General features: G+C 37.8%; 1 protein-coding gene across 3 annotated transcripts in view; it reads right to left on the bottom strand.

The window, feature by feature from the left end:
* Positions 1-19008, bottom strand: part of stil (STIL centriolar assembly protein) — a 47901-nt gene that overhangs the window by 13636 nt on the left and 15257 nt on the right. For all 3 annotated transcript variants that reach the window (XM_060830438.1, XM_060830436.1, XM_060830437.1), the window contains exons 7-13: positions 16527-16610; positions 13217-13303; positions 11201-11351; positions 9006-9115; positions 6980-7067; positions 5183-6256; positions 1439-1622 (exon numbers count right to left, since the gene is read on the bottom strand). In XM_060830438.1, the coding sequence (XP_060686421.1) occupies positions 1439-1622; positions 5183-6256; positions 6980-7067; positions 9006-9115; positions 11201-11351; positions 13217-13303; positions 16527-16610 (1778 nt within the window). The remainder of the gene's footprint in view (positions 1-1438; positions 1623-5182; positions 6257-6979; positions 7068-9005; positions 9116-11200; positions 11352-13216; positions 13304-16526; positions 16611-19008) is intronic.

Below are 19008 nucleotides of genomic sequence, written 5' to 3' on the forward strand. Positions count from 1 at the left end.
CTTCCACCTAGTTACGGAGGCCCACAACCGCATCACTTATTTCTTGCATTTCTGTTCTCACCCCATTCTGCACCCTCGATGATGCCATAAAGCATACTTTTTCTCTCAGCATCTAGTTAATTTAGGGCGGCACGGTGGCACAGTGGTTAGCATTGCTGCCTCACAGCGCCTGTAGACCCGGGTTCAATTCCCGACTCAGGCTACTGACTGTGTGGAGTTTGCACGTTCTCCCCGTGTCTGCGTGGGTTTCCTCCGGGTGCTCCGGTTTCCTCCCACAGTCCAAAGATGTGCGGGTCAGGTGAATTGGCCAAGCTAAAATTGCCCGTAGTGTTAGGCAAGGGGTAAATGTAGGGGTATGGGTGGGTTGCGCTTCGGCGGGTCGGTGTGGACTTGTTGGGCCGAAGGGCCTGTTTCCACACTGTAAATCTAATCTAATCTAATCTAATCTAAAGGGATGGTTCCCTCAATAATACCCTGGCCCATTATGAGCCACTCCTAACCTCCCTTGGATATTTTTAAATTCAAGTACAGGAAATGAGATACGTGTTTCTTTTACCTTCTTCCATTACAAATTTCAAGATTCTGAACACACCTTCCAGTTGATTTATTTGTACTTTCTGAAATTTAGTAGACTGCACACATGTCTCCCACATCAGGGAGACTGACCATAAACCGAGTGACTGAATTGCAAGTTTTTGGGCTGGTCATTTTAATTCTCTGTCGCATTCCTGCTTTGAACCTTGTCCTTGGCCTGATGCGTTGAACTTCATTCGATGACTAAGTTCCTGGGATAGCATCTGACCTTTAACTGAGCCTTTTTGCAGCGTTTTGAACTGATCATGACTTTAGATGGTATTAGTTCCCCACTCCTTCCCCATCTCGTTTATTTCTTTAGCTTTGCTTTTTGAAAGCAGCTGTTCAGAATCCTATCATTTGTACCTCTTCTTCACACATTTCCTCGTCTTGTTACCACTCCCTTCAGCCTTGCACATAAACCCTGTGTCAATTAATCCTCACCTTTCATTCATTGACCCTCTTCTTCACAGCAGCCCCCTTTCACTTTCTCAAGAGACTTATTACATTTCAACTTTACTCAGTCGAGTGAAAGATCTGATCTGAAATGCTAACAGTCCCTCTTTCCACAGAGGCTACTAGACCTCAGTATTCTGAAATAAAAACAGAAAATAAAACAAATTTCTTTCACTTGATACCACCCAACAAACAAGGGATACATAAACTTGTTGCAAGTCTGGTGGACTATCTGCATTTTAAATTAACACAAAATTGCTCCGAGAACAATTAAATAATCTTTTGGCAGATAAATGATATAGCAGCTCTCAAGAGAATGAATGAAATAGCTTTTATATTTCCCCAGTGTACAAAACATACAAAATCAAAAAAGAATTATTCAATCCATGTGCTAAATATGTTGTTTTACCTGTGCTTACTGCAATGCTAACACTTTTCTTCATGTGGATTCCAGGAGATGTCTGGGTTTCTATAGCAACAAATTCCATTTGTCTCTCTGGCTGTGGCGAGCAGTCAGAAGTACCAATATTCTTAGAAGAACAATGTGTCACAGGAGTTGTAACACCACTTTGCGTGCCCAAGAGTCGCTGAATCTGAGCAAAGCAAATGAATATTAGCTGAAGAACAAATGATTTGATAGTCATAATACCTCAACATTTTGAACTATAATTAGATTAAAGCCTTTGGGGGCAGTTTATTTTGTCATGGGGTACGAGGGACTGAACTCATTGGTCTAGGGCATTAAGTGAGTAACTTGTCTGTAAGGAAGAGAAGGTTCTAAATTAGACCAAAGAGTATATCAGGAATCTCATGTCCTAGACAAACAAAAATTTGAACTTAGCCAAGTTAAAATGCTGGTGCAGCAGAGATCTCTCAGAACCAGTGGCTTGCAACATTTGGAGCATAAGAACACTTCCAATCCAATCTGCAACTTCATTTAACATCATGGAGTTAAGCTAGCAAGTCAATAACACTTAAAATATGCAGTTGTCTGTAGCTACTGTTATACAGAACAGAAACAGCTGGTACGGTCTCTGCTAAATTACCTTGGAGCAAAACCAAATCAACTCAAATCCCTCCAACTTCTCCCCTTCAAAAAGGGAGCAGAGACAGCATTAGGGGAGGCAACTCAAAATTCTGAATTAGAGCTCATGCTAAGCAGTTAACAGCACTGCAAATCAAGATAGTAATTAGCTATAGCACATGAGATCAGGTGTCTCTCCAATGTGGAGAGATACACCCAAGTAGTTATACAGCTTGAGAGGTTTAATTCGAAAATCAAGCATGGCAAGACAAAGAGGTGGGCTTCTGAATCACCACAGCCAGTAACAAAGTTGAATTGGTGTATTTGCAATCACCTGCACCTCAGTTAATTGACTTCTACCATACTCTGAAACTATTCAAGTAGTATGATAACCAGTGCACATTGCTATTATTCAAAGTCCGATGGATAGTTTACTGATTTGGTGGTACACAATCTTTCAACTGTAATCAAAAATGGGCAATGACCCATGAACAGAGGAGCATGTTTTAACCAGGACTTTGTTTTTTTTTTCTTACTGTATAATATAACTACACTATTGTGGAAGAATATATGCTTGCAATGTTCCAGTTACTTCAATGTTCTCATTGCCTGAGCTGAATAGGAAAGGCAGGGAAAGGAAAAAGTGCACAGACAGACCAAATGTACACAGCCTCCGTGTCCCAAAATATTTAGTTGAAACACGGTTGTAGTCACTGTCGTACTGTAGGGAAACAGGCAGTTAAATATGGTCCTCCAAAAAAAAACAAGTACATGACGAGCTAATCAGTTTCAGTGCTTTTTTTGGAGACAATGTTGTCCCGGACATTGACAGAAATCTTCTACTATTTACCATAACCAATGACAAGGTGATCACCAGTAACTTGACAGAGGACAAAACAAAAACCTCTGGTGCTGCATTTTATGATGCTTAGAAATATAAAATCGACCATTGGGTTGGGAAGTTGGAAGCAAGATTAAAAAGATAATCCTTTCTACTGTTATGGTTATGGGAATAGATAGGAAGAATAAATAAAAGACACCTTCACAACGGGAAAATAGAGTATTTTAATATACAATTACGATAACATCAATGAAGCTGTGGGATTTGGAGGAGGGGAGTGGTGTGAATATACTAGACATTTAAAAATCTCTGCAATGTCAACACTCAATATAATGGAAACCTGCATTTTTAATTCCAATAGTAATGCATAGTATTTTTAATCTTGTTGCACATGTAGGTTATGGAGTAAATTTGCTGCATAATAATAGGCAAACTGCGGGCACATTTAGATCTTTATGGAGCCAAGTGAACTGTAAAACCTGTTCCGATTCTGAAGATCTGTGAACTTGTTAAGTTTTATGGAATTTAAGAGATTTGAATTAATGGTCTCAGTGTTACAAACGACAAAATATTAACAAATCAGGTTAATTGAGCAGATATTTCCTTACCTTACTTTCTCCTCGACAACAAGGTTGCCTATTTTAGTGAGCCCTCAATACTTAACCTCAATTTAATTATTTAGTATATATTTTGATTTGACTGTTGAAATAAAAACCTGCTGCCCAAGATTCAACTTTGTTTTCTTCACCTAACATCTGTGTTTAGTGATTTACACCATCTCAGAAACAAGCAACATTGATTTTCTAAATTCTCACCTTGCTTCCAAACCTCTCCCTGAACTCGCCTGCTTCCTTGGTCTTGATTCTCCAGGCATCAATCCCTGCAATCTAATACACTGTGGAAACTTGGACAACAAACAACAAGCCATGGTTCGATCCCAAGTTCTAACCACCGGCTTTACAGATCTCTGCTTTTCTACCTTGCTTTCTTACTCAAAGATATTTTTCAGAAGTTACTTTCTTGTCAAAAGTTTACCTTCTCACTCATACAGCCATGGAATCATGCAGCATAGAAACAGACTTCAGTCTAACTCATCCACACCAATCAGGTTTCCTCAACTCAACTAACCCCATTTGCTCGAAGCCTTTCCTATTCATGTACTTGCCCAAATTCTTGCAAATGTTGTATCTGTACCAGCATTTACCACTTCCTTTGATAGTAGTCCCACATATGAACTAGCCTTTTAAATCTTTCACCAACCTTAAAAATTACGCCCTCTAGTTTTGAACTCCCCTATTCTAGTGAAAAGCCTTTTGCTATTTATTTTATCTATATCCCTCATGATAATATGAACATCTATAAGGTCACTCCCCAACCTCCTATACGCCAGTGAAAAAACTTCCCAGCATCTCCTCAGAACTCAAACCCTCCAGTCTCAACAAAATCTTTGTACACCTTCTATGCTCCTCCTTCCAATTTAATAATATCTTTCCTATAGCAGGATGACTAGGACAGTATGCAGTACTCCAAAAGTGGCCTCGCCAATGTCCTGCACAACCACAACATGACCTCCCAACTCATATTCACTTAATGGTTTGAGCAACGAAGGCAAGTATGCTAAACGCTTTTTTCACCATCTTGCCAACTGTGATGTGACTTTGAAGGAACAGTGTACCTGTACCCAGAGGTCCCCCTGTTCAACACCACTCCCTGGGGCCATACCATTATTGTATAAGTCCAGCCGTGTTCATCTTACTAAACAACACCAAGCATTATCTAAATTAAACTCCATCTGCCACTCCTCAGCCCATTGGCCCAGTTGATCAAGATCCTGGTGCATTCTTAGATAACCTTCTTCACTGTCTCCTATACTACTTATTTTGGTGTCATCTGCAAACTTGCTAACCATGTTTTGTATATTCTCACCCAAATCGTTGATACAAATGACAAACAACAGTGGACCCAGCACCAATCCTTGTGGAACATTGCAGGACACACACCACCAGTCCAAAAAAGAAACAAATCTCCTACTATCAAGCCAACTTTGTATCCAGTGTTCAGCACCATGCTTTCTTTGTGCTCCCCAGAAACCCTTGAGACATTTTATATTTAGAGAGATATACTCCATAAGTTACTATCATAAAAATTATCAAAATACAGTGTACTCAAAAATGTCATTCAAATACACAAGTTTCTAGTATACTAATTTTTCCTTTTTTTGGGAGTGGAATTAAAAAATAAGGGAAAAGTCAAGAACAGATGAAAAACAACTATTAGAATCACTGTACCTGAGCTTGAAGGAGCTTTAGTTGTCTGTCCTGTTCCACAAGAATCTTGTAAGCATTAACAGGCAATCCCATTGTTCCACTTCCTTCTTGATCATGTTCTAGACTTCCAATGGGCAAATGTAAACACGCAGAAGGCACTGTGCATACCTTACACTGATTTATTGGTGGAATGTAAGAGGCGCCAGGTGATTTCATCAAACTGCTGTTTGAAGGTGATGTGCTTCCTACTTGTCCAGGTAAACTCTGGTTTATTGAATTGTTATTCACACACACAATACTACAGTGAGAATTTGGTAAACAAGTCAGAGTTTGTGGGCATGGTGTAGAACTACATTCATGACAAGATAGTGAATGGACTCCTTTGGTGCCAAATGCTGGAGTGTTTCCTTGCCAATTAGAATTCAATGAAGGTCCACAACAGGGTCCATGACGTTGGCAGCAATTACAGTAACTAGTTGGGTATGGCATGTGAAAATATGGTGAAAATCCTAAATGCTGCATTTCAGCACAATGAGATGGAAGGGGAGAAATGCACTGTAATGAATGCCGACCGGATTTGTTTGGAGATGGCGGCCTTTGTGGATGCTGTGTATCAGACATAGATTGCCAGAGTCCAGGAGAAATCCCTCCTTTATTCAAAATAACATTCTTTACTGTATCAGCTGCATCAGTAGATATAACTAACTTTGGTTGATCTACAGAAGCATCAGGTGAAGGCCCACATGGAGGAGTAGAGCAGGATGATGATGATGATCCAGAACTCTTACTGGCAAAATGACCACTTTTTGATTGCGACTTTGTTATTTTTTCTTTATAAGACTTAACAGATGCTACTGATCCATGTGAAAGAATCAGATTGTGTTTTAATGGAGGTGTTATCATGTTGGAGGTCACTCCCTGCTGCCCATTTTCAGAAGGTTGCTTGCTTGCATTAAAAGGTCCAGATGCTTCATGGGTTTTCATTGTCTGTTGCAATTTATTTTGTTGTAATCTTGTTGGAGTATACTTTGATTCTATAAAACTTCTATCAAATACAAGTGACAGCTCAGGTACAGAAGGATAGACTCTTGGAAACTGTTAATAGAAAGAAAGATTGAATATTCAAACTTATTTCATTCTAGAAATTAAAAAGGTATTTAATGCAGGTAACAATTTTCAAAATGGAAACTAAAGTCTATGACAGTTTGACCATTTCAACATCCATAGTGTGTGTGCTAGGCTCTTGTCACATCATGTCACTTAAAATCTGAGTTCAATTCATATGACATTACAACACTTTATTTTAACCATGCATCTCATTTGCATGACAAATAGTGCCAGGGATTGAAAAATACTGGAAAGGAGTCAAATTTCCAAACCTGAACATAAGAATTGTAGATTGAGGTGGGCCTCAAAATGCTTTCTGTGCACATGGTATATTCATAATGATATTCTTAAGCTGTAAACTTAAATCGTTGAAGATAAGAACAGGTTAAAGGATTAAGTTGCAAGTGAGTTAACCAAAATTTTACATGAAGACGAGCATCTTGTGGCAAAAGACAATTGATACAGCCCGTTTTAAAAAAGAGAGAGGTATACCAAGTTAGTTATGCTCAGGATAAGATCCAGAAAACTGGAACTTGATTAATCTAATCTCCCAGCACATTTACTGGAATGAAAGGTCTTCTCTCATTCTATCTTCAGTAAGTTAATCTTTAAATATGGACTGCTGACCACGATAATATCCAACCGCTTCCCAGAAACACATTTAAAATAGTCCATGTAATTACTTTTTAAAAAGTATTAGTAACTAATAACCTTTTGTACAACTGGGTGCGGACTTGGTGTTGGTCTTGGAGATAGGTCGTCTTCCTCCACACCAGAATCATTGTCACCAACTGACATCCTGTTGGAAAGAAAGACCCATTGTACACGTTAATCTGATTATTCAATTTTTAGTAATATCATGCAATCTTGACTGACACTGACAAAGTAACAGATTTCCAGTCTCAGCCCATACACTCTACCTGAAGCAGAATGGAGAGTTGAATTTGAAATTTTGCTACTGATGCAGCTGATACAGTAAAGAATGTTATTTTGAATAAAGGAGGGATTTCTCCTGGACTCTGGCAATCTATGTCTGATACACAGCATCCACAAAGGCTGCCATCTCCAAACAAATCCGGTCGGCATTCATTACAGTGCATTTCTCCCCTTCCATCTCATTGTGCTGAAATGCAGCATTTAGGATTTTCACCATATTTTCACATGCCATACCCAACTAGTTACTGTAATTGCTGCCAACGGCATGGTACTTCAACAGGAAAATTAAGAAAATACAACCCAAGGGGGAAAAAAAAATTGCTCAGCTCTGATCAGGAATCCCTTTTATCACCAGTCATCTCCATATATGATAACATTTTTTTTAATAATATTGGCTGTCACAATATTTAAAACATCCTGTCTATACTTAAAAGTCCATAGTACCAATTTACTTCCCAGTTCTGGAATACAAGATAATGAAACTAATAGAAGACTAAACGTGTCTTATTTGGAAGACATAAACAATAAGTTATCCGAACTTGATGTAATTGAGTTATTCCCGAGCAAATACTGGAGCAGCATAGCTAGAATACAGACATCTGTCCAGAAATGTGGAAAATAAGTCACTTTAAACATAGTTAATCATCCACTGTTGGTGCAACATAACTACAACGTACACCATCTGAAGGATGCATGCAACAACCAGTGAGCTGTTGTGCTGCAAAAGCCTCTCAAATACACCAACTGTATCACTTGACAGACAAGGGAACAGTCATAACTGGGAGGACCATAATCTTCAATTGACACCATCCTAACTTGGATGTTTAATTGCCATTCCTTCAGATTAGGTGCCCTAGTGTGAAAATAGGCCCTTCAGCCCAACAAGTCCACATCAACCCTCCGAAGAGTAAGCCACCCAGACCCATTTCCCTCTGACTAATGCACCTAACACTATGGGCAATTCAGCATGGCCAATTCACCTGATCTGCACATCATAGGACTGGGGAAGGAAACCAGAGCATCCGAAGGAAATCCACACAAACAGTGGGAGAATTTGCAAACCCACACAGACAGTCGCCCAAGGCTGGAATTGAACCCGGGTCCCTGCCGCTGTGAGGCAGCAAAACTAACCACTGTGCCGCCCAACTATCACTATTTCAAACATTCAGTTTATGCCCTATCAAACATGACTGTCAGAGTACCTTTAATATACGGATCTGTAAAAACTACAGTTCAAGAAATCTATTCAACTGTGAATAGGTAAATGTTGATCTTGGAGATATCCACATCCAAGAATTTTTCCTTTTTAAAAGAAGTTGGAACAATACACAAACAGGAGGTTCTGAAGATTATACTGTTTCCTCATCTTACTTAGCTCTGTATTTTTTTCATTATGAAGGCATGATCTTTATTATGGAATAAAACTGCTTATAAATCAAAGAACAAATTAAGATGAGGCGGACTACATTCTGCTTTTGGACATTGGATACATGTGTTCAAACAACAAGGGAGCCTTAATAATACATTATCAAATACTGCTAGAAGGTGACCAAGGACTCATTACCCTTTAAGGGTGATAATAATTCACTGGGTTCTGCGGTGCCACCTATGACATGCCTGAATGCATCACAGTGCCCCAAAAAAATTCCATTTCAAGATAATGCACCAACATCAAAAGATATCCTCAACATACAATGTAACAAAAAGATTTAGATTGGCAAATAGAGGTGCATTTCTTCCTGTTAATATGTAACAGTTTTTCAAATATCATCAGAAATGCACTATGTTCAACAATACTTACGGAATGCCCATAATATTGCTAACCACTTCTTTAAAGAAATCACTGTCTGGATTTTTATTATCATCACTTAGTTCAAATTCAGTGAGTTGTTTTCCTGAAGGCTCTATGCTCTGAAAAAGATTACAAAGAGTTAAACTGTCAATTGGGGAGTGTTGTCGAAGAGGTACAGGGCAAAGGTTCATAGTTCTTTTAAAATTGTGGTCACAGGTAGACAGAGTGGTTAAGAAGGCATTTAGCATGTTTGCCTTCACTGCTCAGACCAGTGAATGTAGGAGTTTGAAAATTGATGAGGCCACAGTTCTGGTTACCCTGCTATAGGAAGGATATTATTAAAGTTGGAAAGGGGGTAGAGAAGACATACAAGAATATTGTTGGGACTGGAGAGTTTGAGTTAAGGAGAGGCAGGACAGGCTGCAACTTTCACTAGAGAATAAAAAGATTTAGGTGTGATCTTACACAGGTTCATGAAATCACAAGGGTATAGATAAGGTAAGTAACAAAGGACTTTTCCCTAGGACAGGGGAGTTCAAACCACGAGGACATAATTATAATGGTAACAGGAAAAATAGTTAAAAGGGATGAGGAGCAAGTTTTTCCACACGGATAGTGTGGTATGCACTGCCCGAGGAAGCGGTAAACTGTTGTACAGTTACATTATTTAAGACATTTGGACAGATACATGAATAGGAAAGGGTTAGAGGGATATGGGCCAAATGCAGGCAAGTGGGGCTCGACTTAGTTTGACAAACTTGGTCAGCATGGATAAGTTGGATCAAATGGTCGGTTTCGGTGCTGTTTGACTATTTAGATATAATTGTAGAAGTGACTCCTGGCAGAATATTACTAATAACGAAGAGCCCTTGAAAAATTATTGCCAACAAAAAAAAGAGTAAGCCTGATAAGGAAGGTAACTGAAGAGTTGAATTTTTAAAACGAAGGAAAATGTAGGATGAAGGTAGAGACTTGGGTAATTGAAAGTGTGGATTTGCGTGGGCAAAGGATAGTGGTGTTGCCAAAGTCAAAAGCGAGCAGTCTTAACAGAGAAGACAGCATGAAGCAAGATCAACAAGCAACGTGTTAAAATTAAAAGTGTTGGAGAAACACAACATGTATGGTAGCATTTATGAAGAGAAAAAGAGCCAATGCTGAGACCCAAATGACTGTTTCAGAACAGAAAGGAGCTGGAAAAAGGTGATTTTCCTCCTGGAAAACCAGAGAAGAAAGTGAAAAGCTCTTACAAAAATATTATGAAATATCTGAACAGATAGCACCAAAAAAGCTGAGCTAACTGGAAGATCATAAGATGCAGGAGCAGTAGTAAGCCATTCATCCCATTGAGTCTACTCCTCTGTTCAATGAGATCATGGCAGATTAGAATCGTCAACTCCATTTTCCTTCAACCCGAAATCTACTTGTTCCAACCAGAGGAACGCAACCTCTCAAATCCCAATGCAATAAGCTGCTCAATAGCTGCATGTTCTTGCATAGAGCAGCAGATCAACATTCCCAGAACTCTTAAATTTGCCTATGAAACATGTGGCGGACTAATAGAAGATAAAACTGGACTATATTCAAAACTAAGTCATATTATCAACCATTCACCCATCATATGAGATAGGATAACATGGTACACGTTTATAAATTTATTCTTTCATGGCAAAGTCATGATGTAGTGATCATCCCTAATTACCATTGAGAAGATGGCGGTAAAAAGCTGCCTTCTGGAACCATTGCGATCCATGTGGTAAAAGGTACATCTATTGCTGGAAAGGTACCTCCAGGATTTGTGAATAGTGAGGGAAGTTTCCAAGTCAGATGCGGAACTTGGAGCAGATTGCGCAGGTAGTTGTGTCCCCTTGTCTCTATTACACTTATCCTTTAAAGTGGCAGGTTGGCAGCTTGGAAGGTGTGATTGAAAGAGAGTCTTAGAATACTTCAGTGCATCTTGTTGCCATTGATGTGCTGGCAATGGAGGGAAAGAATACTTAGACGGGGTGCTGATCAAATGGATCTTGGAAATGATGAGCAAAATTGGAACTGCAATTATCTAGATAAGAGGAGAGTATTTCCATCATACTCTCCCCACTGGTGTCTTATAGATGGTGCATAGAAAAGTTAGCAAATTGACTTTTTGAAAACTGTTTACAGTAACTTGAAGAATGTGATTCTTTCCTTGAATAAGCCCATATACTTACTGTGCAAATATTCAGTACTTCTGTACTAGTAAGCAGCTGGAAATCTAGTTTCTGATGCTCACCGCAAGGATGGCATTCATAGAATTCTGGTTGTCTGTGCGTAACTGAATAGAGAACTAGAAGAAAACTTTTCTGTTCAGTCGAGAAAACTCTAAACAACAATAATAAAAAAAAGAAGAACCAGTTACTGCAAATAAATCTTGTAAATATTGGACAATACGTTGAGGCATCAGATTAAAACACTCTGGAAATTATTCAGCATTTGACCAATGTGTGCAGTCAGTATCCAATGGCTGGTTCAGTTTGGAATCTCATCAATGGTAGTTTCCAGAATGTTGATAGCAGCATTCTGAATCCTTTGATTAAGAAGGGGCTCAAGTCCTCAGATGAAGAAAAGTTTTGCAATTCCATCACTAATACCAACTGAATTATTGCCCTTCAAATAAAGGAAATCAGTTTAAAAAAGAAAAAGTTAGCAGTGCAGAGGTCAGGAATTCAAATTTGGCTATGAAATTGAAGTTGATAAGCCTTACCATCCATTAGCAGGCACCCAAAAAAATTAAACTGAATTGTCAAATTGATGGTCAAAATGGTTCAAGAATTTGCCTTTAATGTGCCTCACTGGGGATGAGTACAAAAGCAAGGAAGTTACACTAAGCCCCTATAAGTCAACTTTTAGTGTCTTCAACACTGGGCACCACACTTTGTAGCCTTACCAAGGACTGACATTCTTTACAAAGGTGGTTTATTAAACTAGTACCAGTGAAGAGGGATTTCAGTTAAAACAGAGGAAAATCTGGGATCATTTTCCTTAGAGCACAGGTTTGAAGGAGATTTAGCTGAAAATGTGTTGCTGGTTAAAGCACAGCAATTCTGATTCCTGATGAAGGGCTCTGGCCCGAAACGTCGAATTTCCTGTTCCTTGGATGCTGCCTAACCTGCTGTGCTTTAACCAGCAACACATTTTCAGCTCTGATCTCCAGCATCTGCAGACCTCACTTTTTACTTGAAGGAGATTTAGCAGAGATATTTAACTGAAGATTTAATAATCAAAATTGCAATGACTTTTTGAAAGCACATGGAGAAACATTCATTTGGCAGGAGGATTGATAACTCAAGGTAACAGATCCAAGATAATTGGTAAAAAGAGGAGGGATTGGGTTTGGAGGGAGAAGTTTGAGTTTTTTTTTAAAAAAGTAAATGCAACTTGCTATGACCTGGAATACATTGCCTGAAAAGGATGTTGTATGCAGATTGAATTGTTGAAAAGGAGTAAAAAGTATGCTTGTGCAGAAGTTGCAGAAAAATGGATCTCTTACAAAACAGCTGGCACAGGCAAAATGGATGACAGACAGACAACCTTGGAGCTGCATGATTCTAACTTACTGCTGTCCCACATTAGGTGACTGAATAACAGTGAATTATGCAACTCATCCAAAAGCAATTGCTATAATTTGAGCAACAGTTTCCTGCTACCTTATTGAAGCAATGAGGATTCAGCAAAGAGTATAGCTTTGTTAATACAAGTGTATTCCAGCACAAAAGCAGCTTTGGAATGCTGAAGCTTGCATACTGTTTTGACTTTTGCAATTCCAGTATTAGTGAATTCTCTAATAGAAATGGAACCACTAATTTGTGAAAGAAACTTTGATATTTTGCTTCCTAAACCTCAAAAATAGCATTAACATGTGGGATCTTTGCAGAATAAAAACAGCAAAAATATGAAGTTTTAAAGGTTCTAATATAGCTATTTTTAAAATTCGTAACTTCAAGTTTCAAAGCTATGTGCAACATTTAATTAAAGTCAGATATTGGACACATTTAACATTGGCAGTAATAAACTGAAATGGACTTAATACCTATTCCAGCCAAACAGTGATAGGTTATTAGATAGAAAATTGGAGAGCACTAGTACTTATTTTAATGAGACATAAAATGTTTCAATTCTTCAGAAGGTTGAAAACATTCATCTGTTAAAGAATTATTTACCAGAAAAAGGATCTCTTCATATCTCACCTCTCTTGAATTGAAGAACTGAATAGATAGCGTAAGCAACAGGCCCAAACTTGTGGACTATGTACGTGCGTTGCACCGCTCAACCAACTGGAATATCAAAAATGTGAAACAAAAGTTACAAAAAAAAACTTGAAAAATATTTTTCACAATTGCAAGTTTGTGTGGAGAAATGCTGTGTTCTCAAGAAGCTAACATGCAGTGACACTGAACATATGTTCCAAAGTTGATAAGAGAATTTTCAAAAAGGGAAAGAAGAAACTACTGTTGGAAACAGGAACTTTAAAAAAACCAAAACTACATCAACAAGGATTTAAAAGGCAGCTCGAGCAAATTCTAGCCTGCAAAATGTTGGTACATTGAACTGATCAATTTTTCAGTGTAAATTTCGTGAATTGATAAGAAAACTAATTCTATTAAAATTATATGAAAATTAGACTTTAAGTAACAAATCAGAAAAAAAAGTGTTAAAGTTGCCTGAACTTACAACAGCACAGAAATCAGTACATGAACTGCAGCATGGTTGATTGCACCACTCTACGCAAAGTACTAGCCCAGATTGCACCCCCCCCCCCCACATTCAAAACTAAAAGTCATTTTGTGGAAGAGCTGGTGTTGAACTGGGGTTGAAGAAATTAAAACACCGCCACCAGGTTTTAGTCCAATAGGTTTATTTGGAAACACTAGCTTTTGGACATCAGGTAGATGTGCAGCAGGAACATAAGACACAGAATTTATAGCAATAGATTACAGTATCAAGCAACGGAAATGATATATTGAACAAAGCTACAGAGTGCTTGTTTGGGGGTGGGTGGAGAAAAGAGAGAGAGAGAGACAGAGACAGAGACACAGAGAGAGAGAGAGAGAGAGAGACAGAGACAGAGAGAGATCCAAGGCCGAATGCCCCTGGACTGCTGAAGAGATACGTGACTGGGAGAGAACACCCCTGTCTGTTATTTGTTGTGCGATGTCCATTCATCCATTGTTGTAGCCTCTGCTTGGTCTCGCCAGTGTACCATGCCTCTGGGCATCCTTGCCTGGAGCATATGAGAGAGACAATGTTAGCCGAGCCACATGGGTGGCGTCCCCACGTGCAATGGCGGTATCAGTGTTGACACTTTAACATGTCTTGTAGTGGTTGCCATGACAGGCTGCCTCTGATCTTTGGGTGACCATCTCTCCAAGGCGGACTTCAGAATAGGCAACAACAGAAAAGGGCTAGGCTGAGGCTAATAGCCAAGTTTGGTACCCATGTGGATGGCCTCAACCAGGACCTTGGGTTCATGTCACACTACAAGTGACCTCATTCCACACACTCTCACAGGCTTATACTCTATCTCTCACACACACTTTACCAAGCTCTCTCGCGCATGCGCACACACACACACACACACACAAAAACAAGTCTATGGGTTGAATTTGTATTTGCAGAATTATATTTGCAAATACATTCTATTTTGTGCAATTTTTGAGCAAGCTGCAGGCAATCCATTTAATATTTTGTAAATTCTTCTTTGGAAATAGAGCCAGTCTGTCTCAAAATCGGTACACAGACAGGCTCTGATCTCACACCTTTCATGCATTGTCTGAGCTGAGATGTCACCTTTTGTTATAAAACCTTAAGCTACCTCGAGAAGTTGACTTAAAAGTAGTTCTGTGATTTACATATTAATGAACTGAAACTTGCAACCCATTCTAAAGGATGAAAGACTTAACAGCAATCTAGTTTTGTTCAATATATCATTTCAGTTGCATGACAATGTAATCTTTTGCAATAAATTCTGTCTTATGGTCCTGCTCCACAACTACCTAAAGAAAGAGAAACGTTCCGAAAACTAGTGATTCTAAATAAACCTGTTGGACGAAGAAAAAGCATACAACCCTTCTAACTAGGAGCTGCTGCAAAACTTACCAGAAAACAGAAAAAAAAATTACAATACAGCATCTATCTTCAGATACCACTAATAAACTGCCCCTTGCTGCCAGATAGTCCTCAATCTAACTGCCCTATTGCTCATCTCCATTGTCCTTCTGCATCCCATTCGCACATCAATAACTTTCTCAGCCTCCCTCTCTACTTGCCTTCTCTCCCACTTTGAATCAATTATTTTGCCATCTTTGTACTTCATCTGACCTGAAAAAGCACACTAGGTATTGCTTCCTTATTTACAAGGCCAAACAGTAATAAAGTAAAGACACATACATTATAACCTCTTTGGCATATTTTGAATGTGAAACTGTTAGCATTCATCATGATTAGTTTTCTGAAACTCAGGAATTCTATAGCCTGCTTGATCAGGAACTCCACAAGTTAGCATCAGCGAATTTCATACACAGGCAGTATTGGTGAAATTCAATGAAACTGCAATAAGTAGAAACTATTGAACCATTGCCTTTTAATGCGAATAGTCCGTTTAAAAAAAAATCTTTGGAATTACAACTTTTTGAATAAGACTTAACTGCCAGAGTTCATAGTTTTTGCTGAACAGACTTTCTAGCTCTGGAATATCCACATTCATAAATACAGGATGATGAATTACTCCTTTACGATCACTTTCAAAAATTTAATATCAACTTCTACCAAATCCCACATGCATGTCCCTTTCATTTAAGGTTTTACATGAAAGCAAACTAATCAGATAAGAACATTAGTACATTTTAGTTTTTAAAAGAACCTAAAGAACTGCAGACACTGAATCAAAAACAAAACCAAATTGCTGGTAAAAATTCAGCAGGTCTGGCAGCATCTGTGAAGAGAGATCAGAGTTAATGTTTCAGGTCCAGTGACCCTTCTTCAGACCACGTGCATGCAAGCACATTTCAGATCCTCGACTGCTGGTAGATTCAAGACTGCAAATGTGATTAAGTAGTTCATCACAATTTTGCTGGAGTATTAAAGATCCCTCAACTCCAACAAGTTGACACTGAGAACTAAAAAACATTTACTAGAATGTTGTGACCAGTTTTCTTCAAAAAAAAATCAATGGCAAACACCATCAACATTGCTGATTACATGATCCAGGAAATACTACAAACAAACATTCAGGCGCTCAATATTGTTAATCTGTCTTAACATTGCTGCACATTATATTAGATAAAAATTAGAAACATAATAAGTGACCTACAGATGATATTTATAAACTTAGTGGTTTGTACTCCTTTAGTTACAAAGCATTCCTGCTGAAACCATAGTTTTCATCTTTTACACATTAGTGTTGAAATTTTTAAATCTCCATTTGCACTTTTCACTACAATCCTGGTTTCTCAAGGCTTTAAATTGAACTCACTTTTAAACACTGAATTCTCTACTTACATTCCTACTAAAGGCAAAGTGAATACTTTTGGATCCGATTCAAGTATTAATAGAAGCTTGCGTGTTTGATCCATTGTAAGATACCTGTAGTTAATAGAAACAGATGCATTTTAAATTTTAAAATGTGAATTCACAAAAAAAGCAGAAAACATTTCATTTCCTTTCCTGTCATATATAGTAAAATAATGCAGAAAAGGAACATAAAACAGTTCCTTCATGATCAACTAAGATGACTAAAATAAATTCCATGCCACAGGCACAGCATGACTTTCAATAAGTACAATATAAATATTTATCAGTTAATACAATTATTAATGACTTTTTCGAAACTCTGTTCAGCTACAAGTTGACAGCTAAAAGTAATTAAAAAATTAGGAAATACAGAAAAGTTGATAAAAATCTGTATCTTATTAAATAATGCTTTAATACAGCTTTGTTTTAATCTATTTATTCTTTACTCAAACCAAAAAGGAATTATCCTTCATTCTGATTGCCATTTCTGAAATGCAACATTTTATAATCAAGGGACGAAATAAAAAAATTTAAAGATCACTTTTGTTGAGAAAAATGGTCACTATTAATTGACTACATCCAATATGACCATTTTACTCTGACCCTCTTCATCTACCTTTATAAAATGCAAACTATTAAAAATTTAATAATGAAGTATGTTAATCATACATCAATTTTTCAGATAACACCTCATTTTGCAATAGGTGTGACCAGTCTTTTTACTGTTTGCCAACCCAAAAGCCAGCATTTGGATCTCACGGTTATGACAAAGATGGGAGTGGTGCACAGTCTTGCTTCAGTTTCACTGCGTTACAAAGTCCCAACATAATTATAACTGTTTTACCCGGATCCCTGTTCCCAATATAGTAAACCTTCTCTTGAAACTTAAGTTCCATAAACCACTTTTCTTTGATAAAGATTATATTGTTTTATAACAAAATCAACTTGTAAAATGAAGATTCAAAATTAGTTAACACACTTTGATTTTAATGTTGTAAACAGTATTTCCTCCTCTAAATAACCAAACAAAAACATATGCATATTTGCACACCAGGTTTTTTTTTGGGTGGGTGATGGTGGGGAAAAATTGAGAGGAGGAGAAGGTGAGTAAAAGGAAAAAAAAAGGGATGTGTCTCTACAGGAGATTCACTTAAGAAAAAAAAATACTTGGCTGATAGTCTCAAACACAAGCAAGAGGTCTCTAGAATCATTGCTCACATATTACTCAAACAGTATTTATGGTTCCCCTCAAAATGTTCTCAAGGAGGATAAATCAGGATTTAAAAATGGATCAGGGCTCCAAGTATCAGATTGAAGCCATCAGTTCTTTTTTCCAGAAAACTGGGGAACGGGGCTGCAAAACACTTTCCCGATCACACCAAGTCGTCCTTAAAATGTTTTTCCTTCCCTAAGCTGTCTACCAACTGGAAAAGCAGAAGCTACAACAGTCATAAACCAAATCAGCAGTTATCACACGTGATTTAAGAATGGCACTGCCTAATAAAGAAAATAATTCCTTTCATTGACCTCAAGAAAATCCAGCTAACCACAATCTTTCAAACTAATCTATACAAATTAATTATGTAGCCATTACAACTTTATAGACTCTCAGTTTGATGTGACTCGTAAAATGATATTGATGGTTTCTTAATTCTACAGAATATCTTACATAGCAAGTTTCTGGGGAGGTATGAGGGAGCAAAAAGGAAGAGTGCTTTACCACTGTATGCTTAGGGCTGTAACAGAAATATTTTATACTGAAAGCACACTCCACACAATGAAACCTGAACTGATTTCTTGAACCTGTACTCGAAATTGTCCACAGTAGCAATCATATCTGTTACAAACTATGATTTCAAATCTTGAAATTTTCATTCCCTCTTTGTTAGCAGTCATCAGCAGGTATCAATTCGGACTCTCGTGTTCATTATGCCCTTGGTATAGATTGACACAAGACAGGCTTAAAATGTAGTAATGATTACTACACAGTATTGAACATACAAAATGAACCACTTTCTCGAGAACTATCTTGTACACAAAAATCAATCAACCTAGTAAAAAAAGCAAACTCAATTGACTCAAATGCGTAAACAAAAACTCAAATTAGATTGCATTATATTATTTACATAACATCATGGAAGCAACACATTTAATCAATGCTGGACAAATTCTTTTTTGAACTGCATTAATTTGTGTGCTGTAGCTATTGACAAAAATGTAAAATATAGGTATATGTAAAAGTAATACAGGCTGAACTTATCATTATTCAAAAATGCCATAAAAATGATTAATTGGGACAATCAATCAACTATAATTGAACATAAAATGGATAGCCAAAGAATGGCTAATGGATTTTTCCATCTATTCGCCACATGAGACTCAGCCAAACAAATAATGCTTTATAGTCTAGGTTGATGACGGGTCAGTGGTTGGGACAAGTCTTAATTTGTATACCAACTGCAAATGACAT

This window comes from Hemiscyllium ocellatum, chromosome 9 (assembly GCF_020745735.1).
Source record: "Hemiscyllium ocellatum isolate sHemOce1 chromosome 9, sHemOce1.pat.X.cur, whole genome shotgun sequence".
Classification (NCBI taxonomy): Eukaryota; Metazoa; Chordata; class Chondrichthyes; order Orectolobiformes; family Hemiscylliidae; genus Hemiscyllium; species Hemiscyllium ocellatum.